Raw genomic sequence first — 24822 nt, 5'->3', positions numbered from 1 at the left:
TTGATGCTTTTGAACTGTGGTGTTGGAGAAGACCCTTGAGAGTCCCTTAGTTACAAGGAGATCCAAACAGTCTATCCTAAAGGAGATCAGTCCTGGGTGTTCTTTGGAAGGAATGATGCTAAAGCTGAAACTCCAATACTTTGGCCACCTGATGCGAAGAGCTGACTCATTTGAAAAGACCCTGATGCTGGGCAAGATTGAGGGCAGGAGGAGAAGGGGATGACAGAGGATGAGATGGTTGGATGGCATCACCAACTCAATGGAGATGAGTATGAGTAGACTCCAGGAGTTGGTGATGGACAGGGAGGCCTGGAGTGCTGTAGTCCATGGGGTTGCAAAGAATCAGACATGACTGAGCGACTGAACTGAACTGAGAGATCTCTTCAAGAAAAATAGAGATACCAAGGAAACATTTCATGCAAAGATAGGCACAATAAAGCATAGAAATGGTATGGACCTAAAAGCAGAAGACATTAAGAAGAGGTGGCAAGAATACACAGAACTATATAAAAGATCTTCATGACCCAGATAATCATGATGCTGTGATCACTCACCTAAAGCCAGACATTCTGGAATGCGAAGTCAAGTGGGCCTTAGGAAGCATCACTATGAACAAAGCTTGTGGAGGTGATGGAATTCCAGTTGAGCTATTTCAAATCCAAAAAGATGATGCTGTGAATGTACTACACTTGATATGCCAGCAAATTTGGAAAACTCAGCAGTGGCCACAGGACTGGAAAAGGTCCAATCACTACTGAAAAACCATAGCCTTGACTAGATGGACCTTTGTTGGCAAAGTAATGTCTCCGCTTTTTAATATGCTATCCAAGTTGGTCATAACTTTCTTTCGAAGGAGTAAGCATCTTTTAAGTTAATGGCTGCAATCATCATCTGCAGTGATTTTGGAGCCCCAAAAGATAAAGTCTGACACTGTTTCCACTGTTTCCCCATCTATTTCCCATGAAGTGATGGGACTGGATGCCATGATCTTCGTTTTCTGAATGTTGAGCTTTAAGCCAACTTTTTCACTCTCCACTTTCACTTTCATCAAGAGGGTTTTTAGTTCCTCTTCATTTTCTGCCATAAGGGTGGTGTCATCTGCATATCTGAGGTTATTGATATTTCTCCCAGCAATCTTGATTCCAGCTTGTGCTTCTTCCAGCCCAGCATTTCTCATGATGGACTCTGCATAAAAGTTAAATAAGCAGGGTGACAATATACAGCCTTGACGTACTCCTTTTCCTATTTGGAACCAGTCTGTTGTTCCATGTCCAGTTCTAACTGTTGCTTCCTGACCTGCATATAGGTTTCTCAGGAGGCAGGTCAGGTGGTCTGGTATTCCCATCTCTTTCAGAATTTTCCAGTTTCTTGTGATCCACACAGTCAAAAGCTTTGGCATAGTCAATAAAGCAGAAATAGATATTTTTCTGGAACTCTCTTGCTTTTCCATGATCCAGCAGATGTTGGCAATTTGATCTCTGGTTCCTCTGCCTTTTCTAAAACCAGCTTGAACATCTGGAAGTTCACGGTTCATGTATTGCTGAAGCCTGGCTTGGAGAATTTTGAGCATTACTTTACTAGCATGTGAGATGAGTGCAACTGTGCAGTAGTTTGAGCATTCTTTGGCATTGCCTTTCTTTGGGAGTGGAATGAAAACTGACCTTTTCCAGTCCTGTGGCCACTGCTGAGTTTTCCAAATTTGCTGGCATATTGAGTGCAGCACTTTCACAGCATCACCTTTTAGGATTTGAAACAGCTCAACTGGAATTCCATCACCTCCACTAGCTTTGTTTGTAGTGATGCTTTCTAAGGCCCATTTGATCTCACATTCCAGGATGTCTGGCTCTAGGTGAGCAATCACACCATTGTGACTATCTTGGTCATGAAGATCTTTTTTGTACAGTTCTTCTGTGTATTCTTGCCACCTCTTCTTAATATCTTCTGCTTCTGTTAGGTCCATACCATTTCTGTCCTTTATCGAGCCAATCTTTGCATGAAATGTTTCCTTGGTATCTCTAATTTTCTTGAAGAGATCTCTAGTCTTTCCCATTTTGTTGTTTTCCTCTATTTCTTTGCACTGATCACTGAGGAAGGCTTTCTTATCTCTCCTTGCTATTCTGGAGAATAGCATTCAAATTCTGCATTCAAATGTGTATATCTTTCCTTTTCTCCTTTGCTTTTTGCTTCTCTTCTTTTCACAGCTATTTGTAAGGGCCTCCTCAGACAGCCATGTTGCTTTTTTGCATTTCTTTTTCTTGGGGATGGTCTTGATCCCTGCCTGCTGTACATAGTCACGACCTTCTGTCCATAGTTCACCAGGCACTCTATCAGATCTAGTCCATTAAATATATTTCTCACTTCCACTGTATAATCATAAGGGATTTGATTTAGGTCGTACCTGAATGGTCTAGTGGTTTCCCCTACTTTCTTCAATTTAAGTCTGAATTTGGCAATAAGGAGTTCATGATCTGGGCCACAGTCAGCTCCCGGTCTTGTTTTGCTGACTGTATAGAGCTTCTCCATCTTTGGCTGCAAAGAATATAATCAATCTGATTTCGGTGTTGACCATCTGGTGATGTCCATGTGTAGAGTCTTCTCTTGTGTTGTTGGAAGAGGGTGTTTGCTACGACCAGTGCGTTCTCTTGGCAAAACTCTATTAGCCTTTGCCCTGCTTCATTCCGTATTCCAAGGCCGAATTTGCCTGTTACTCCAGGTGTTTCTTGACTTCCTACTTTTGCATTCCAGTCTCCCATAATGAAAAGGACATCTTTTTTGGGTGTTAGTTCTAAAAGGTCTTGTAGGTCTTCATAGAACCGTTCAACTTCAGCTTCTTCAGCATTACTGGTTGGGGCATAGACTTGGATTACTGTGATATTGAATGATTTGCTTTGGAAATGAACAGAGATCATTCTTTCGTTTTTGAGATTGCATCCAAGTATTGCATTTCGGACTCTTTTGTTAACCATGATGGCTACTCCATTTCTTCTAAGGGATTCCTGCCCGCAGTAGTAGATATAATGGTCATCTGAGTTAAATTCACCCATTCCAGTCCATTTTAGTTCACTGATTCCTAGAATGTTGACATTCATTCTTGCCATCTCCTGACCACTTCCAATTTGCCTTGGTTCATGGACCTGACATTCCAGGTTCCTATGCAATATTGCTCTTTACAGCATCGGACCTTGCTTCTATCACCAGTCACATCCACAACTGGGTATTGTTTTTGCTTTGGCTCCATTCCTTCATTCTTTCTGGGGTTATTTCTCCACTGATCTCCAGTAGCATATTGGGCACCTACTGACCTGGGGAGTTCCTCTCTCAGTATCCTATCATTTTGCCTTTTTATACTGTTCATGGGGTTCTCAAGGCAAGAATACTGAAGTCGTTTGCCATTCCCTTCTGCAGTGGACCACATTCTGTCAGACCTCTCCACCATGACCCACCCGGCTTGGGTGGCCCCATAGGGCATGGCTTAGTTTCACTGAGTTAGGGCTGTGGTCCGTGTGATTAGATTGACTAGTTTTCTATGATTATGGTTTCAGTGTGTCTGCCCTCTGATGCCCTCTTGCAACACCTACCATCTTAGTTGGGTTTCTCTTACCTTGGACGTGGGGTATCTCTTCACGGCTGCTCCAGCCAAGCGCAGTCGCTGCTCCTTACCTTGGACAAGGGGTATCTCCTCACCGCTGCCCCTCCTGACCTTGAACATGGAGTAGCTCCTCTCGGCTCTCCTGTGCCGGCGCAGCCAGCACTCCTTGGACGTGGGTCCCATCACATTGGAAACAGTGAGAGCCTAATTTTAGGGGCTCCAAAATCACTGCAGATGGTGACAGCAGCCATGAAATTAATAGATGCTTGCTCCTGGAAGAAAAGTTATGACCAACCTAGACAGCATATTAAAAAGCAGAGACATTGCCAACAAACATCCATCTAGTCAAAGCTATGGTTTTTCCAGTAGTCACATATGGATGTGGGAGTTGGACTATAAAGAAAGCTGAGTGCTGAATTGATGGTTTTAAACTGTGGTATTGGAGATTGAGAATCCCTTGGACAGCAAGGAGATCCAACCAGTCCATCCTAAAAGAAATCAGTCCTGAATACTCATTTGAAGGACTAATGCTGAAGCTGAAAACTCCAATACATTGGTCACTTGATGCAAAAAATTGACTCATTTGAAAAGACCCTGATGCTGGGAAAGATTGAAGGCGGGAGAAGCGGATGACAGAGGGTGAGACGGTTGGATGGCATCACTGACTCAATGGACATGAGTTAGAGTAAACTCTGGGAGTTCGTGATGAACAGGTAGGCCTGGAGTGCTGCAGTCCTTGGGGTCACAAAGAGTCAGACACGACTGAGCAACTGAACTGAACTGAACTGATAGAGACTGAATGTTTGTGTTCCTTCAAAATTCATACATTGAACCTAGTTCCCAGCATCATGGTGTTTGGAAGTGAGGGCTCAGCAGAGCCCTCATAAAGGGGTCTAGCACCCTTATAAAAGCAGCCCCTAGAGCTCCCTCCCACCTGCCACCGTGTGAGGACACAGTAAGAAGACAGAACGAGGAAGCAGCCTCTCACCCACTTCCAGATTTGTCAGAAAGGAATTTTTGTTATTGATAAGCAACCCAGCCTATGATATTTTGTTACAGTAGCCCTGATGGATTAAGACACCTGGCCACATCTTTTGGCAGGAATCTTCAAGTATCTTTTACTTCAATTCAATGAACTTCTAAATACACTGTACTTCCTTTGTAACCTGTACTTTACACTATAAGCAACTGATCTATGTAGCTTTAAAAAAAAAAAAAAAGCATGAAAGTTATTCCTTCAAAATCTGATTTGATTCTATTACCTTTGGTGCCAAAGATGACCCAGAGAGTTAGGCACTTAGTGTTTGCTTATTCTTCCTCCTGCCTTTCAGAAATTTAAAACAAACAAACAAACAAAAAAAAAACACTTAACTTAGGCAAAATTGGAACAGCAAGGCAGTCACAGTAATTTGTCATTTTACTACTTATAAATTCATACTTTTCCCCTGCTCTGGACATTAATGTATTAATATTTTCAGAAGTGGATGAACCCAAGAACTGCTTTGAAACCTCACTTCAATAAAAAAAATTTCAATATTCCTAGTTATCTTTTCTTATATTTCACTAACTCAAAGAAATACACTGCAAAACTGATCACAGTTAAACTGAGTATCCAAAGACCTAATTTAATTTTTTGAGACACTCAACTTGGGGCTTCCCTGGTGGTCCAGTGGTTAAGAACTTGCCTTGCAATGAAGGGTACGCTGGTTTGATTCCTGGTCTGGGAAGATCCCACATGCCAAAGGGCAACCAAGCCCATGTGCCGCAACCACTGAGCCTAAGCTCTGGAATCCATGCGCCACAACCACTGAAGCCTGCATGCCTAGAGCCCATGCTCTGCAACGAGAAGCCACTGCAACAAGCCTGAGCACTGCAACTGGAGTAGCCCCTGCTCATAACTAGAGAAAGCTTGTGTACAGCAATGAAGACCCAATGCAGCAAACCCATTTAAAGAAAAAAAAAAAAAAGACACCCGTTAATCCCAGAATAAACATCTATACTTTATTTTAAAGCATGTGTATATGTGTATTTAACTGACATTTTATAACCTAAATGTACATTGCTATGAGCTGGTTAAACTGTCTTACCCCCAAAGAATGTGGTCATTATAAAGGTATATGTATAAATTTTAAAAGGGCAATGTCCTGATATGAAATGACTTCCAAAATATGTTAAGGGAAAAAATACAGAATTCTGTGTGTGCGTGTATATATATATATGTATATATATATTTATTTTAAAGGAAGTGTATGTACACTTGAATATAAATATGCAATGTATCTTTAGAAAGATACCTAAGGAACTGGTAATCACTGCATCTAGAACAGAAGTACCTTTCATTGTATGGCCTTTGTTCTGCTTGAATTAAAAAAAAAAATCCCATGCATGCTCTTCCTACTTAAAATTTTAAGAGTAGGAAAAAGCAAAAGAGTTCCAGAAAAACATCTATTTCTGCTTTATTGACTATGCCAAAGCCTTTGACTGTGTGGATCACAATAAACTGTGGAAAATTCTGAAAGAGATGGGAATACCAGACCACCTGACCTGCCTCTTGAGAAATCTGTATGCAGGTCAGGAAGCAACAGTTAGAACTGGACATGGAACAACAGACTGGTTTCAAATAGGAAAAGGAGTACATCAAGGCTGTATATTGTCACCCTGCTTATTTATCTTATATGCAGAGTATATCATGAGAAACGCTGGGCTGGAAGAAACACAAGCCAGAATCAAGATTGTCAGGAGAAATACCAATAACCTCAGATATGAAGATGACACCACCCTTATGGCAGAAAGTGAAGAGGAACTAAAAAACCTCTTGATGAAAGTGAAAGTGGAGTGTGAAAAAGTTGGCTTAAAGCTCAACATTCAGAAAACGAAGATCATGGCATCCAGTCCCATCACTTCATGGGAAATAGATGGGGAAACAGTGGAAACAGTGTCAGACTTTATTTTTTGGGGCTCCAAATCACTGCAGATGGTGATTGCAGCCTTGAAATTAAAAAGACACTTACTCCTTGGAAGGAAAGTTATGACCAACCTAGACAGCATATTGAAAAGCAGAGACATTACTTTGCCAACTAAGGTCCGTCTAGTCAAGGCTATGGTTTTTCCTGTGGTCATGTATGGATGTGAGAGTTGGACTGTGAAGAAGGCTGAGTGCCGAAGAATTGATGCTTTTGAACTGTGTTGCAAAAGACTCTTGAGAGTCCCTTGGACTGCAAGGAGATCCAACCAATCCATTCTGATCAGCCCTGGGATTTCTTTGGAAGGAATGATGCTAAAGCTGAAACTCCAGTACTTTGGCCACCTGATGCGAAGAGTTGACTCCTTGGAAAAGACTCTGATGCTGGGAGGGATTGGGGGCAGGAGGAGAAGGAGACAACAGGATGAGATGGCTGGATGGCATCACTGACTCAATGGATGTGAGTCTGGGTGAACTCCGGGAGTTGGTGACAGACAGGGAGGCCTGGCGTGCTGCGATTCATGGGGTCGCAGAGTCGGACACGACTGGGCAACTGAACTGAACTGAACTGAACTGAACGTGTTACTTTATAGGACATGCTTAGAAATCAGTAAGATGAAAGCTAAATACTCAAATAGGGAAATGGGCCAATGAAAAGGAAAAGCAATTCACTAAAAAAATATAAACCACCATCAAATGTAGAAAAACACATAACCCATTACTAATAAAAAGAACAAAACCAAAAAGTGTCATTTCCCCTCTCTTGATTTGGTAAAAATTCAAAAGCCTTATAGATCGGATAAGAATATGGGAAACTTTCATTGGTAGAAGTTAAACTTTCAAAGAAGGCAATTTGGCAGTATCCATGAAAATTGAAATGTGCACAGTCCAGCAGTCGTGCTTATACAATCTACAATTACACTAAATCGAGTGCATAAGGATATATTACCTCAGGATACAGAAGCAATAGTATCATAGTGACCTAGGGCACAAGGACTGTCATCAGACTGCCTGGGTTTAAATCCCACCTCCTAGGTTGGTGATATTGGCAGATTTCTTAATTCTACAGCCTTAGGGTCATATACATTACAGAAAGATCATGTAGGTACCCATTAATAATAAAAATTATTATATGTGAATCAGTGTGTGAAGTAGGAGTCAAACTCATTTTTTAAATATTAGATAACAGACCAGGATAAAGATGGATCCCAACTTAATAGGCATTTATAAGAGAATACAGTAGATTTTCCATATTTACTTGCTAAAATTTCCTAGGGGAAAAAAAATGAGAAGCATTTTTGCAAACATTTACCTTACTCTCATGCTGCCTCAGTTATTAGGTGACATATTCCAAAGAGCAAATGAATTGCAGGTAATACCTATAACATTGAGTCCTTACCTTAGATATTACTGGTGTATAGAAGTCATAAAATTGAACTGGAAGAGAATTTCCTAGTTGGAAGCCTAGTCTCGGTTACGATTTTAAAATTGTACAAAATAATATTTTCCTTTATGTATAAAAAATTACACATTTCAGATAAAGCTAAAGTTCCTTTTCACCAAGTTTTGCTTTTTCTCCTCCCTCTCTGGGAAACTTGTGTAACTAATCAGAGCCTTTGTGCTACTGAAGGACCTCCCCTCAAGCTTATAATGTCCTTCACAGATGCCTATGGTAAATGCCAAATACGTTTCTGTCTTTTTTTTCCCAGCCATGCTGTGCAGCATGTGGGATCGTAGTTACCCTACAAGGGAGTGAACCCATGTTCCCTGCACTGAAGTGCAGTTTTAACTACTGGATTGCCAGGAAAGTCCTCCAAATATATTTCTGAGAGGATTAATGAAAAGAGAGTTATGAGAATCCAGGAATTACATTTTCTCCTTTATAATGAATACACAACAACATATTTAAAGTTTCAAGCGTAATTTCATCACTTTACACACTTTTCTATAACCTTATTCATGCTGCCAGAAGATAACTTCTAAAGCAGCCATAAGGTAACTGTAAAAAATACTAACTCATCTCTTTTGAGAGAGTAGATTCATTCATTGTTTTATAAAATAAAATGTAATATGCTTTGTCCTGCTGCTGCTGCTGCTAAGTCGCTTCAGTCGTGTCCGACTCTGTGTGACCCCATAGACGGCAGCCCACCAGGCTCCTGTCTCTGGGATTCTCCAGAGAGAGCCAAAAAAAAGAATTCTCTTAGAAAAGAAATAGAGCTACAGTGTCAAGACATACTTATGTATGTTGCCAAATAATAACAAAATTTTTCAGAACAATACATTTTTTGATGGTTACATTTAACACTGGAGTGGGTTGCCATTTCCTTCTCCAATGCATGAAAGTAAAAAGTGAAAGTGAAGTCACTGAGTTGTGTCCAACCCTCAGTGACCCCATGGACTGCAGCCTACCAGGCTCCTCCATCCGTGGGATTTTCCAGCCAAGAGTACTGGAGTGGGGTGCCATTGCCTTCTCCAATAATTCCCATATTTTCAACAAGTTAAAAGCTGGAAAATTTTAGATCATTTCATTAAGTGGTTATTTTTTCTGCTCAGATGGAGATTGACACATGAGCATGGAGTAGGCCACCAGTATGAATATGAGAAAATCTTTTGTCATCAGTGACTACGAGAGTAATATGCAGTTACACATTTTTAGTTGTATGTGTCTGAACTCATTTGCTTTCGGTTGACAAATATACAGAGGATTGTATTTGTGGTCACATGTCCATTTATAATGAACAAGGGTCAAATGCAAGTATTTGTTGTTCAGTCGCTCAGTCATGTCTGACTCTGCGACTCCACGAATGCAAATATTATCATTATTAAAGATAGTTAGAAGTTTTGCATAATAATGAATATCAATAAACCTACTAGTCACATTTTTTGTGCCCTAATATATATAGATTTAAAATAAATATAAAATATGTAGTCCAAGAACATCTCAGTGATTTTTACATTGATATGTGCTCAGAAATAAACATTACGCTAGACTGTGCGACGTCACTTTCACTTTTCACTTTCATGCCTTGGAGAAGGAAATGGCAGCCCACTCCAATGTTCTTGCCTGGGGAATCTCTGGGACAGGGGAGCCTGGTGGGCTGCCGTCTGTGGGGTCACACAGAGTCGGACACGACTGAAGTGACTTAGCAGCAGCAGCAGCAGCAGCAGCAGTGGTAAAAGAACCTGCCTGCCAATGCAGGAGACATGGGTTTGATCCCTGGGTTGGGAAGATTCCCTCGAAGAGGGCAAGGCAACTACTCCAATATATTGCCTGGAGAATCACATGGATAGAGGAGCTTAACAAGGTACTGTTCATAGGGTCGCAAAGAATCGGATACGACTGAAGCAACTTAGCACACAGAAATAAAACATTTCTTTGGAAAAAATTAAATAGATTACAGAAATAAAGACAATCTAAAAACTGAGTCCAAGTAATCTAATTGTAATAGGAATAGTCACCTTGGAGCAATTAAAAAGCATCTGACTAAAACAAAAGGTTCAATGATAATACTTCCAAGATAAACATTTCATTAAAAAAAATTTGGGGGGGGGCCACACGGCATGCAGGATCTTAGTCCCTGACCAGAGATCAAATGCATGCCCCCTACAGTTGAAGTATGGAGTCCTAACCACTGAATCACCAAGAAATTCCCATACATTGATTGATAAGATTTACTGATTACTGATTTACTCACTGTCATGCCACACAGTGTGTGGGATCTTAGTCCTCCAACTAGGGATTGAACTCGGGCCCTGGGCAGTGAGAACACAGGGTTCTAATCACTGAACCCCAGGGAATTCCCTTAAGAAGTTCATTTTAAAAATGATTAATATATTTGCTGTAAACTGTGTAAATTGGTAATTAAAAAATTTTAAATTAAGAAAACTTAGGCTGCTTGGTCAAAAAACATTACACTGGCTTAAGGTGAATCACTTAACATTTTATTAGAAAAATTCATTGTTTTTACAATATATTACTTTAAAAAAGTTTATATTTCTATTATCAAAAATGAATTAATGTTGAAAGAAATTATATATACAGGAGTGTGTATGTGTCCACATTCACTCTACACACAAAACATTTAAAATACCACTCAAGGGACTTTGACAGTGGTCCAGTGGTTAAGACTCTGCTTCCACTGGAGGGGAAAAAAAAAACCCAAAACACTTCAACTTTAATTCATTAGATCTGTACCAAATCTTATTTGTAGCTTTGGGATGTCAGGAAGCTCAGTTACCTGTATATCTCTCTCAGAGTATTCCTAAATTCTTTTCTTTTACTTAGCTTAAATATTAGCTCTGGATAATTAAAATCTGTATCAATGTAAATATAATAACTTCAAATGTAAATCAGATTTTAAAAAAGTAGCTGTAACAGACTCCAAAACCAAATATAAATCAGTTTTGATAGCTGAATGTCTTGGGTTACCAGTACATCTTTTATTCATCATATAAGTGAACAACCACAACAATCAAGACAACTACAGCAAAATAATCATAGTTCACATTTAGAAAATATTACCTTGTCATTAAATGGCCAGGTTTATTATCTGAAATATCAAAATGTCTTATTATTTTCTTTTTTTAAAGTTCATACTTTAAAACTAGTCAGAAAAACTTTACTTCAAATACTACCAATAATATAAACAATTTAATATATTTAGTACAAACTGATTTTAAGGCTTTTCTTTAATGTTCAACCATATAATCTTTTAGGATCAAGCTAGTTATGTTATATATTCAAAGGAAAAATTTCCCAAACTTGTCTTTGTAAATTAATAAAGAACTTGTTAACTGAAGAACATAAAACAGAGTCGACAATGATTAAAATTAAAATCTTTTTATTCATTGATATGGTAAATTCTGTCTCCTACTAAAAAACAATGACATTAGTCATTCAATCTGTCAAGCTTAGCTAGACAGAAAATCATATGTCTTCTTTCTATATCATATGTTGACATGATACAGGATGCAGGATGTAAAAATCAATTTAACAGACATAGTAAGTACTTGTATAGATATGTAGAATCTTAGTTAAATGGTCAAAATTATAAGTGAATGTTAAATGTGGGCACATGGATATTTCTATGTACACTGATGGGTTTAACAGAAAATACGTTTGCAGTGATTTCTGGTAACCAGCTTGCTTTCTATGAATCTTTAAATTCCCAGTTCCAAATCTTCCAGCTCTTGAAGAAGGGCTTTCTCTTTCTGAATTTTCTCCAACTAGAAAAGTTTAAAACAATAGTTATTAACCAGGAAATGACATAATTATTAGATCAATAGCCACATAGCAAAAGAGAAAAAATTTAGAGAAAGAGTATACCTGAGACTTTACCAGATTTTTTGGTAACCACAGATTTAAAAAACACAGATTAGAAACAAGGTCTAATTTGTTGTTTGATATGAATCAAGTACTTGGGGGCAATCTCAAAAATGACAGAATGATCTCTGTTCATTTCCAAGGCAAACCATTCAATAACCCAAGTCTATGCTCCAACCATTAATGCCAAAGAAGCTGGAACAGTTTCTATGATAACCTATAAGACGTTTTAGAACTAACACCAAAAAAAGATGTCTCTTTCATCATGGGGGACTGGAATGCAAAAGCAGGAAGTTAAGAGATACCTGGAGTAACAGGCAACTTTGGCCTTGGAGTACAGAATGAAGCAGGGCAAAGGCTAATAGAGTTTTGCCAAGAGAACGCACTGGTCATAGCAAACACCCTCTTCCAACAATACAAGAGAAGACTCTACACATGGACATCACCAGATGGTCAATACCGAAATCAGACTGATTCTGTTCTTTGCAGCTGAAGATGGAGAAGCTATCTACAGTCAGCAAAAACAAGACTGGGAGCTGACTGTGGCTCAGATCATGAACTCCTTATTACCAAATTCAGACTTAAATTGAAGAAAAGTAGGGAAAACCACTAGACCATTTGGCTATGACCTAAATCAAATCCTTTACAATTATACAGTGGAAGTGACAGATTCAAGGGATTAGATCTGATAGAGTGCCTGAAGAACTATGGACAGAGATTTGTGACATTGTATAGGAGGTGGTGATCAAGGCCATCCCCAAGAAAAAGAAATGTAAACAGGCAAAATGGTTGTCTAATGAGGCCATACAAATAGCTGAAAAAGAAGAGAAGCTAAAGGCAAAGGAGAAAAGGAAAGATAACATCCATCTTAATGCAGAATCCCAAAGACTAGCAAGGAGACAAAAGAAAGTCCTCCTCAGTGCTCAATGAAAAGAAATAGAGGAAAACAACAGAATGGGAAAGACTAGAGATCTCTTCAAGAAAATTAGAGATACCAAGGAAACTTTTCAGGCAAAGATGGGCACAATAAAGGACAGAAACGGTATGGACCTAAAAGCAGAAGATATTAAGAAGAGGTGGCAAGAATACACAGCAGAACTATGCAAAAAAGATCTTCATGACCCAGATAATCACTCACCTAGAGGCAGACATCCTGGAATGTGAAGTCAAGTGGGCCTTAGGAGGCATCACATGAAAAAAGCTTGTGGAGGTGATGGAATTCCACTTGAGCTATTTCAAATCCTAAAAGATGATGCTGTGAATGTACTACAATTGATATGCCAGCAAATTTGGAAAACTCAGCAGTGGCCACAGGACTGGAAAAGGTCAGCTTTCACTCCAATCACAAAGAAGGGCAACACCAAAGAATGCTCAAACTACCGCACAATTGCACTCATCTCACATGCTAGTAAAGTCATGCTCAAAATTCTCCAAGCAGTACGTGAACTGTGAACTTCCAGACGTTCAAGCCGGATTTAGAAAAGGCTGAGGAACCAGAGATCAAACTTCCAGCATCCATTGGATCATAGAAAAAACAGGAGAATTCCAGGAAAAAATCTACTGCTGCTTCATTGACTATGCTAAAGCTTTTGACTGTATGGATCACAACAAACTGTGGAAAATTCTGAAGGAGATGAGAACACCAGACCACCTGACCTGCCTCCTGAGAAAGTTGTATGAAGGTCAAGAAGCAACAGTTGGAACCCAACATGGAACAACAGACTGGTTCCAAATTTGGAAAGGAATACATTAAGGCTGTATATTGTAACCCTGCTTATTTAACTTCTATGCAGAGTACATCATGCAAAATGCCAGACTGGATGAAGCACAAGCTGGAATCAGGAGTGCCAGGAGAAATATCAGTAACCTCAGATATGCAGATGACACCACCCTTATGGCAGAAAGTGAAGAGAAGCTAAAGAGCCTCTTGATGAAAGTGAAAGAGGAAAGTGAAAAAGTTGGCTTAAAACTCAACATTCAAAAGACGAAGATCATGGCATCCAGTCCCATCACTTCATGGCAAATAGATAGGAAAATAATGGAAACAGTGAGAGATTTTATTTTTGGGGGCTCTAAAATCACTGCAGATGGTGACTGCAGCTGAAATTAAAAGATGCTTGCTCCATGGAAGAAAAGCTATGACCAACTTAGCATATTAAAAAGCAGAGACATTGCCAACAAAGGTCCTTGTCAAAGCTATGGTTTTTCCAGTAGTCACGTGTGGATGTGACAGTTGGACTGTCAAGAAAGCTGAGCGCTGCAGAATTGATGCTTTTTAACTGTGGTGTTGAAGAAGACTCTTGAGAGTCCCTTGGACTGCAAGGAGATCAAACCAGCCAATCCTAAATGAAATCAGTCCTGAATATTGACTGGAAGGACATGCTGAACTTGAAGCTCCAATACTTTGGCCATCTGATGTGAAGAACTGACTCATTTGAAAGACCCTGATGCTGGGAAAGACTGAAGGCAGGAGAAGGGGACAAGAGAAGATGAGATGGTTGGATAGCATCACTGACTCAATGGACATGAGTTTGAGCAAGCTCTAGGAGTTGGTGATGGACAGAGAAGTCTGGTGTGCTGCAGTCCATGGGGTCATAAAGAGTTGGACACGACTGAACAACTGAATTGATGAATCAAGGAGACAAAAAACAGAGCTGTCTTACTGCATTCTCTAAGTCTAATAAATCTTCCATTCTATACTTGCGCTTCAAAATGTGGAGGACAGGAGGAAGGAAAAGGGGAAACAGGACAGTGTGACCTGAGATACAGAAAAGAAGAGAATCTTCTATTTGTCTCACATAAGAAGCCAGCAGCTACAGCATTAGTATGTCTCACAGGCAACAGGGACTCCCTCATTCACCATGATCCACGTTTTCCCCTATCCTTGGGTATTTCAAAATAAGTTTTAAAATCTATATACTCTTTAATCTGATTAAATAGTTGCTTGTAATAAAAAGGGGAAGGGTGGTAGTAACTATGAGCCCAAATGAAAAATGCAGAAAAGACCTGATTTTTTTCTAGCCGTTTTCCAGCTGCTGCTTGTTCTTTCAGCTGTTCAATTGCTTTCAGTTTCTGTAAACACCAAACAGGAGGCAAAAGGAAGAAAGAAAAAGCAATTTCAGAATGCACAATCTACTTTCAAAATTAAACATAAAATTGTATACATTAAGAACATGAAATTTGGTATTTTTCAAAATTTTAATATTACTATTCATGTACATCTATGTATATATATGTACATGTATGTAAATATATGTCTAATTTCACCATTTATTTCAGTACCTCATGATACCTGGACCATGTCTTTAGCTTTAAGAGAAACTTCGTAATGTAGCCTGGGAAGTGCTCTAGAAACCTGATTTTACCTCCAAGGCCACCATCACACAGTGACTGCATTTGACAAGTCAATAAACTTCCTTTTGTTCTTCTTTCTTCATCTTTAAAAATGGGATGAATATCTGTCCTACCTGTCTCACAAGGGTATAATGATGTAGTGAGTATAAACATGTTCAAATGTACATTATTTCTTATTACTCTAAAAATCAACAATAAAGGACTAATATCCCTTAGACATCTGTGAATAAAACTAAAATCAGTACCATTCCTAAGTTACAGTATTTGGTGAGAAAGCAACAACAAGGATTGCTACAAACCTCTCGGATGCCTGTCTTTAGGCATCTAAACACTATTTCCTTTATATAATTCTCATGTGTTCTTTCAATAAACACATGTGCTTTTCACTGAAGCCTCCCACCTTCTTTAGGTTCTTGATTTTTTTGTCTGTCTCAGGGTCCCCAGAAGTTGACTGAGAAATAGTATTTCGTGGTGTGCTTTGTGGGGCAGGAACAGGTGCCATATCTGGACTCTTGTCAATTCTTGCTTCCTGCAGGAAATATTTTCAAGAATTAAGTTTTCAAAAATGAAATCATTGAAGTATTTCAACAAACATAGCCTTTTAGAAAACAAAATATGATTTTATCTTTTATACACTCTATATAAAGAAAGTAACTGAATTGCTGGCCTCAAGTATATCATACCATAATAGTTATAATGAAGCTTAAAAAAATATTTCAGTACAATGAGATATCCAAAAGGCAAGATCTGTAATTTAAAGTAACATAACAATAAAATAAAAAACAATAGCATATTGAGGAATTCCCTGGTGGCCTAGTGGTTTTAGGACCCTGTGCTTCTACTGCAGGGCACACAGGTTCAACCCCTGGTCCAGTAACTAAAGATCCCTCAAGACACGTGATGCAGCAGGGGAAAAAAAAAAAAAAACAACACAAGGATTTTAGTAATATTAGCAAAATGTAATAAAAATATTTGTTAGTAATGTAAAATATAATTAGTAATATAATAACAAAGGAAGGAAATGAAATGACCTTAGTAAACAAGGAGATTATTGTTTCAGCCAATAAACATTCTAGATTTTTGGTTATTTTGGGATGTGCCATTATATGGATGATTTGGAAATGTGAGAGGGCTTATCTAACTAAGGTGTATGAAGTTTCACTCTTGGGATATCCTCCAAAACTATGAGTATGTAAACTCAAGTACATATAACAGATGATGCTACAGGATAAGTCCCATAGAGATTTATTTACAAGCAGATCAAATCAGCTCAGTGACACTGTGCCATGGAAACCTTTTTAAGTAGGGCTTCTACTTCCTTACAGAGTTCGCAATGGAATACACAGACTCTGCAAAACTCTAGAACCTCTTAGAGTTCCGGGTGGAATACTCCAAACTCCCAAAGCATCCCAGGGGAACATGGGACAGGGAATCACTTCTAGATCTCCAAATCTAAAAATGTCTGCTGGAGAATTTTTAGACAGTGCAGAATTGGAGCATTTTTTTTTTCTTTTTTAGAGTCATGTTGGTTCTAATTCGTACACTACAGTCCACAAATGTTGATTCCTAACCTTTTATGTGAAAACATTACTGAGCATTTAAGAGTATTCAGAAAGAAATTATTTAGTTTTGACTCTTAAGGAGCTTGTAAATTCTGATATGGTGTAGTTTGGTATTTTTCATAATAAGAAATTAAAGGAGAAGAGTAGATAAAAGGAAAATAGACATACTTTGCCTACCAAAATTCACTTTTGAAATCTAATAAAAAAAAAAAACTTTAAAAAATTATTTATTTTTATTTATTTTTGGGCCGTACTGGGTCAAATCGTACTGGGTCAATTCGTACTGGGTCTGATCTTCACCACAGCATGCAGAATCCTTTAGCTGTGGCATGTGGGATCTAGTCCCCTGACCAGCAATTGAACTCAGGTCCTTTGCACTGGAAATACAGTCTTAGCCACTGGATCACCAGGGAAGTCCCCCATTTTTTTCAATTTAGTTGTTTGTGGGAATATCCTGGCAGTCCACTTTCACAGCTGAGGGCCTGGGTTCCATCTTTGGTGAGAGAGCTAAGAGCCTGTAAGCTGGGTGGCATGTCCAAAAAAATAAAATGTAGTTGTTTGTAGTCAGCTGAGAATACTAATTTTCTAGGAAGATTAATATCATATAAAAAACTATTAAAGTTAAGTGAAATATGACACAACTTCTCCATAGTTTAAAAAACAAAGAGTAAGTCAAAGTGTCTGTTACTGTATTTAAATTCTGGTCATTCTCTGGAAAGGCTATGCATATGATAAAATTAAACTCTTTGTTTCAATTATTTTTGATAAAGATAATAAGTTCATAGAATCACCATAAATTTATGAAAGTACTTGGTTAGATTATATACATCTGACTCCTCTTTGGTTCCTTAATTCACAGTCAGGCATAAGAAAGACGGTCTGGTTAAGGTGAGGTCCTATCATAGACTGTTTACCTTCATTCTACCACATAATCATAACTTTTACTAATTTCAACCAGTTGTCTCAAAAAAAAAAAAAAATTCTTTGCATACTGATAGAATTATCTTGAAAGTAGAAAACATTTTGCTTTCACTGAGAAAACACGCAAAGAGCAACTCCATAATGATGGGTTAGTAGTATCATCTTTAGTAAATAACATGTGGGTGTGGGAGAGTGTTTCTGTAATTATTACGTTTTACAGTAAAAGCACTCATTGTTTTTTCAAAAGAGCCACAGGGATATCATTAAGAAAGTCACTATTTTAATACTAGTTTTTCTAAATTAGAAAACTGAGTCTACAACTCTCTTCCCAAAATTTTATGTATTCAAGTATCAGAAAAACACACAAAATAAACAACTAATATTTTATTACAAAGGGAATTTACTTAGCTCAGTACCAGCAATGGTCATATTAAAAATATCTTTTGATAAAGAGGAAGAAATATCACATAAAAATAGGATTCTATGTTGAAAAGATTTCTGAAGACCCTTAAATCTCAATTAGAAGGAATCTTATACAGTCATTGTAAAAAACAGGATGGCAGTTCCTCAAGAAATCAAACAGAGCTACCATATGATCCAGCGATCTCTCTTCTGGGTATACATCCAAAGGAAACAAAATCATTATCCCAAAGAGGTATCTGTACTCCCAGGTTTGTCGTAATATTATTTATAATAGCCAGGGTATGGAAACAAGCTAAGTGTCTGTCAACAAAAGAATGAATATAGAAAATGTAATATATAAACATTAAACATATATAGAGTAGAATAGTATCCAGCCATAAAAAAACAAATAAATAAAAAGGAAATCCTACCATTTGCAATAACATGTATGAACCTGGAGGGCATTATGCTAAGTGCAAAAAGCCAGAAAGAGAAAGACAGATAAATACTGCATGACATCACTTACAAGTGGAATCTAAAAAAGAAAGAAGTCAAAATCACATAAATGGAGAGTAGAAATGGTGGCTGTCAGGAGCTAGAGGGAATGGGGGATGGGAGAAATGGGAAGGGGCTGGTAAAAGGGTACAAACTTCCAGTTATAGGATGAATAAGGTTTGAGGATAATCATGTATAATATGGTGACTATAGTTGATAATACTGTATTATACTGAACACAGTGATTGAATTTTGGTAAGAAAGCAGAATTTAAATGTTCCATCCCTCAGAAGTAAATACGTAAGGTGATATATGTGTTAATTAACTTGATTACAGGAATCCGATTACAATGTATACCTATATCATTTCATCATGTTGGACATTTTAAGATTTTTATTTGTCAATTACACCTATAATCATTAGCTGGAAAACCAACAACAACAAAAAAGGAATCTTAGCTACTAGTCTGTAACATTTGGGACCAGCAGAGGTCCCTACCCACTCTGATGAGAGGCTAAGTCCTGCTTTCACACAAGTCTAATACGTGGACTAGATTATTTTACTTGGAATCACCAAAGCATGGGTTATTTACAGGTATTTCTGGAGATAAAAATATATCAACTACAAAAGAACACACCAATATTTTAAGCCCAGATTTTAGCAGAATATGGTTACACAGTGAAATTCTACTGGAGAAGGAAATGGCAACCACTCCAGTATTTTTGCCTGGAGAATCCCAAGGACAGAAGAGCCTAGCAGGCTCCAGTCCCTGAGGTCGCAAAGAGTTGGACATGACTGAGTGACTGAAGATGAAAGAAATTCTGTACCTTAAAATAGTAACTGCCTACCAAAACACCCAAGTAACCTAGAACTGTCAAAATCTAAGCATTAATAGGCAAGACCAAATTGTCTGAACCTCAAAAATGTGATTACCACAACTTTACTAACCACATATTTCTAGCCCAGCTGGTCTCACTACCACCATAAGCCACAAGCCATCACTATTTACTTGTCAATTGTTGTTTTTCAACTACGAAGTATATAAAGAAATTATTTTATAACAATTCTACTGTTTGGATACTTCTGGTATTTAGATTTCTAGTTGAACAATTTCCTGTAGCAATCTACTGAGTGACAAAATGGCTTTATAATCATGTAATTTCTGGTCTCTCCTAAATACATGGTTTAAGAAAGCAAACTATACCACTTCACCCAGGCTCCTCCAAACAGTCTGTTGAAAGTAACACACTACATAATCCCACTAGGGTTTCAGGTCTTAAGGTCAGTCCCAGTTCCCTCAGTCCCACGTTACACATACAGGACTACTGAGAAATTCATAGGTAAACACAAAAGAGACATTTTGGCTATTTATGTCTAACTCCAACTACATTTTATAATCAAACAATCAAATTTTTAGGACTACAGTTCTTTAAACTTTAAGGTATAGAGCTAATTTAACTGGTTTGGTCTGTTTGGGTTTGAAAAGATAAGTGTCCCAAGTACCTGCTTTGCAGCTTTCTTAGCCTCATGCTTCCTTTGATTTTTAAGGGCTGTTTTTGATAATGGCTTCTCATTTCCTGGTTGTGGTTTCATATTCTGAGGTGGTTCTTCTTCATGCTATGGAAAATACAAATAAATGATTTTGAAATGGAGTCCATGTTTTTAAAAACGTATACAACAAATTATACAATTTTGCTAGTACATGACAAATTTATTTTATCAAATTTATCTTAAGTTCACTGACAAAGAATATTTCAAAACTCTTGTGGCAGGTTTACTTCGATGGTCAGGATGGACTTAATAAGGATCTTCCTATTCGTTTATATACGATATCTTTCAATTTTATAAGAGCCAGCAAAATTCACTTTATCTTTGTTTAAACAATGGCATTTTTCTTAGTACTACCACTGACACATGATTTTTATAAAATTAGATACTAACAATAGCTTCTTCTGCGGTCCTTTTGGATCTGACTACTGCCAAAAGAAATCCAGTTGCCTCAATTATTTCCTTTGCACAAATAGTCAATTGATAGATATTTACTTGCAAAGTGAGAGATTAGAAGATAAATGGAAAAAAAACCGACAGTAAGAAAACAAAATCGAACAGGAAGGGGTAAATAAATTACATAATTATAAATCCAGCTAACATAATGAAGTCTTTAAAAAACTAAGCAACTTGTCAGACTATACAATGAAAACAAGCAATCATTTTCATCATCAGGTATTTCTATAATTATTAACTACATTCAATAAGAGGGTGAATTACATGTAGGATCAAGAAGGATTTAATGTAAAACATGATGACTATACTTGATAACACTGTATTGCATAACTGTACAGCTCAAATTCCTTGAGAGCAGAATTCAAATGTTCTCCAAAAAAAAATAAATAAATAAAGTGATGGATGTGTTAATCCCCAGGTGAGAGGAAACCTTTTCAATGTATATCAAATCACCATGATGTACCCTCTAAATTTCCTACAATTTTATAGGCAAATTATATTCCAATGAAGCTGGGAAAAAGTTAACACCAGAGTAATTTCAGGCAACATGTAGTATAAATAACAGTACTCAACTTCTTATCAGATTCATCTACTTATTGATTTCTCTCAACTTTGCTATAATCTGAATGCTGTCTCTTAAACTATCCATACTCAGCACATCAAAAGGACCAGATCTCCATGAAGTTTTTTGAGTACTAGATCTCAGAGCTATATTGTACTTCAGTCCAGTTCAGTTCAGTCGCTCAGTCGTGTCCAACTCTTTGTGACCCCATGAATCGCAGCACACCAGGCCTCCCTGTTCATCACCATCTCCGAGTTCACTCAAACTCACGTCCATCGAGTCCGTGATGCCATCCAATCATCTCATCCTCTGTCGTCCCCTTCTCCTGCCTCCAATCCCTCCCTGCATCAGTCTTTTCCAATGAGTCAACTCTTCCCATGAGGTGGCCAAAGTACTGGAGTTTCAGCTTTAGCATTATTCCTTCCAAAGAAATCCCAGGGTTGATCTCCCTTAGAACAGACTGGTTGGATCTCCTTGCAGTCCAAGGGACTCTCAAGAGTCTTCTCCAACACCACAATTCAAAAGCATCAATTCTTCACCACTCAGCTTTCTTTACAGTCCAACTCTCACATCCATACATGACCACTGGAAAAACCATAGCCTTGACTAAACGGACCTTTGTTGGCAAAGTAATGTCTCTGCTTTTGAATATGCTATCTAGGTTGGTCATAACTTTTCTTCTAAGGAGTAAGCGTCTTTTAATTTCATGGCTGCAGTCACCATCTATAGTGATTCTGGAGCCCAAAAAGATAAAGTCTGACTACTAGATGTCTTTCCCCATCTATCTGCCATGAAGTTATGGGACCAGATGCCATGATCTTCATTTTCTGAATGTTGAGCTTTAAGCCAACTTTTTCACTCTCCTCTTTCACTTTCATCAAGAGGCTTTTTACTTCCTCTTCACTTTCTGTCATAAGGGTGGTGTCATCTGCATTGTACTTAACAAGTGCCATTATCAAATGGGCAGGGATCAAACATTTAAGATATCGAGTAATAGCAAAAAATCATAAGGTGATTTTTATCTTAGCAGCTGCACTAACTGTAGAAAGCATCAAGGTTCTATGTGTGAGCATACACTTACTTGAAGCAACTGAATATATGAGAATCCATATTTGTAGAAGAGACAAATTTGCACAGCAAGCCTTTCACTTTTTTTATATCCACTGCTCATAATGATAGTTAAAGATATACTAATATTTACTGAACATTTGTGTTATACATCAAAATTCTTTCAATTGTGAGCTCTTCTATATAGTATCTTACTTTAGTTGAAAAGTTTCCACTCATGAGAACTTCAAAAACAGACAAAGCAATTAAGAAAGATGCAATAAGAAAGGATGAAGTCTCTTCCACTTTATAAGCATCATGTAGCCATTGACAGACTTTCATTTTAGATGAAAAAAATCCATACAGTTACTATGAATCACAAGCTTTTCTGGCTTTAGTATGTGTATGCTCAACTTTGCTATAATCTGAATGCTGCCTTTAAACTATCCATACTCAGCAATTTCATTCTTACTAATAAAACTTGTTTCTTCAGTAACATTAACTCTAACATCGTTTTGATGAACACACTGTATAAAAGTGAAGCTTTTCTGAAAGCCAAGAAATACTTCTTTAATTAATATATAAACTTTTTACTTATAAAAAAAAGTAACCTTTTTTCTTCAGGGGGAAGAATCCAAACACATTTTTTCCTCCTTCTTCTATGTAACCCTCTTTCTTTGTGAAATTATCAACCAGGCTATCTTTGTTTCTAGTAATTTCTTGACAATATTTTCTTTGCCATTTAGCTCTTTTCTGGAATTAAATACATACAAAAATTTCTCATTCATAGGAATGTAGCTCCTTCAACTAAAATGATGTGACAGGGTCACATAATCCCCAGGTTATATATAAAAGCAAAAATTTAGTGGAAATCTTAATTGTCAAAAAAAGTTTGGTTTTAAGAAGCTCTTAGTTTTTTCCCACTATTTTCAGAGTATATTCTTTCTATTTTAAATTTTTTCCCTCCACTGACCAAAACAAATGAGTCAGAGAACAAAAATATATACTATTAATAATTCAGAATTTCTTTCTCTTGTGCTAACTTGCACAGATTCAGAAAGCAGGATGGGTTGAGGTCACTTCTTTCTTTTAATCTTGTGTAAGAAAAATTTCAATTGAGAGAGAACAAATTTTAAGACTAATATATCCTTTTAAAAAAATCTAAAGACAAAAATAGTAAATAGGGCTTAATTTGTTATATATTTTTACTAAATAACAATGCAACAAAAATGTTTAAATACTAAGCACAGCACAGCACAGCACAGCACAGCACATAAGTAGCATAAGGGAAGCACAGAAATATTTATCCTTTGAAAAAGTATCTACTTCCCTGATTGCCTAATCATTTCATGACTATATGGTTGGACACGACTTAGCGACTGACAGCAAGCCCAAGCCCATACATTAGGTGTATATTAGGACAGCACACCTAACGTATGGTCTTGGGCTTGTGGTCAGTCGCTAAGTCATGTCCAGCTCTTTTTGACCCTACAGACTGCAACCTGCCAGGCTCCTCTGTCCATGGAATTTCCCAGGCAAAAATACTGCTGTAGGTTGCCATTTCTTCCTCCAGGGGATCTTCCTGACTCAGAGATTGAACCTGTGTCTCCTGCATTGGCAGGCAGATTCTCTACCACTGAGCCACCTGTAAAGTACCTTTCTATTAATACCAGTAATTTTGTTGTTCATTCTTAGAGTAACTTTATTCCTCAACATCATCCCAGAAACTCATGTTATTAATAAATGCTCTCTCCTGAGCTCTGAAACATTTTATAGTAGATTAGAATCTGACCAATACTCGAACCACAATTTTGCATCAGAGGTTAAGGATCTAATGGTCCAAGGACAAGTATGTTTTGTTTGATCAGTGGTGTCTTAAAAAAATTATGGCATTTCATACAAGCATCCAGACTTGTTTTGTCTTGAAAAATCAAACATTTTGGCAAACTGGGCCTAAAAATCTCTTGTGGAAACAAAAGGCTACTGTTGTGCAGTTGCTATGGCATTTAAAGAGGGAATGTTCTCTCTCTTTCACCCTCCCTACCACTCACCACTGTCTCACACTACCAGCTTAGCTTGACAGGCATTTGAATTTGAGCCCACACTCTACAGCCAGTTAAGTCACACCCACTCATCTTTCCCAAGATTTTACATTAATTACTTTGCCAAGTTAACAACCTTTCACCATCTTCAGCAGCAGGTCCTCCACAATTTCTACCCTAGAGTTTATATCTTCTAATCAGATACCAAGTAACACAAAAACGTGCATGAGAAAAAGATCTAGGGCATAAAGAATGGATGTATGGATACCAGCGGGGGAAGAAGGGGAGGGATGAATTGGGAGATTGGGTTTGACATATACACTCCTGAGACTATGTATTAAATAGATAACAAATGAGAACCTACTGTATAGCACAGGGAACTCTACTCAGTGCTCTGCGGTGACCTAAATGGGAAGGAAGCCTAAAAAAGAGGGAATATATACATACATATAGCTGATTCACTTTGCTGAACAGCAAAAACACACACAACATTGTAAAGCATTATACTCCAATAAAAATTAATAAATAAATTTAAAAAAAGAAAAGATCTAGGGAACTC

The 24822-nt window shown here is 37.7% G+C and overlaps 1 protein-coding gene across 3 annotated transcripts in view; it reads right to left on the bottom strand.

Annotated features, from left to right (window-relative positions):
- Window positions 1-10969: 10969 nt before the first annotated feature.
- The window catches only part of EIF2A (eukaryotic translation initiation factor 2A), a 38351-nt gene continuing 24498 nt past the window's right edge, over window positions 10970-24822 (bottom strand). For 2 of the 3 annotated variants that reach the window (XM_040234802.1, XM_040234791.1), the window contains exons 11-14: window positions 20112-20225; window positions 15629-15757; window positions 14881-14946; window positions 10970-11777 (exon numbers count right to left, since the gene is read on the bottom strand). In XM_040234802.1, the coding sequence (XP_040090736.1) occupies window positions 11712-11777; window positions 14881-14946; window positions 15629-15757; window positions 20112-20225 (375 nt within the window). In that variant the 3' untranslated portion in view covers window positions 10970-11711. Of the gene's footprint in view, window positions 11778-14880; window positions 14947-15527; window positions 15758-20111; window positions 20226-24822 lie in introns of all 3 variants that reach the window. The other variant, XR_005719913.1, reaches the window with a different exon arrangement.

Source organism: Oryx dammah, unplaced genomic scaffold (genome assembly GCF_014754425.2).
Source record: "Oryx dammah isolate SB20612 unplaced genomic scaffold, SCBI_Odam_1.1 HiC_scaffold_2, whole genome shotgun sequence".
NCBI classification, from domain to species: domain Eukaryota; kingdom Metazoa; phylum Chordata; class Mammalia; order Artiodactyla; family Bovidae; genus Oryx; species Oryx dammah.
This window is presented reverse-complemented; position numbering and strand designations above follow the sequence as displayed.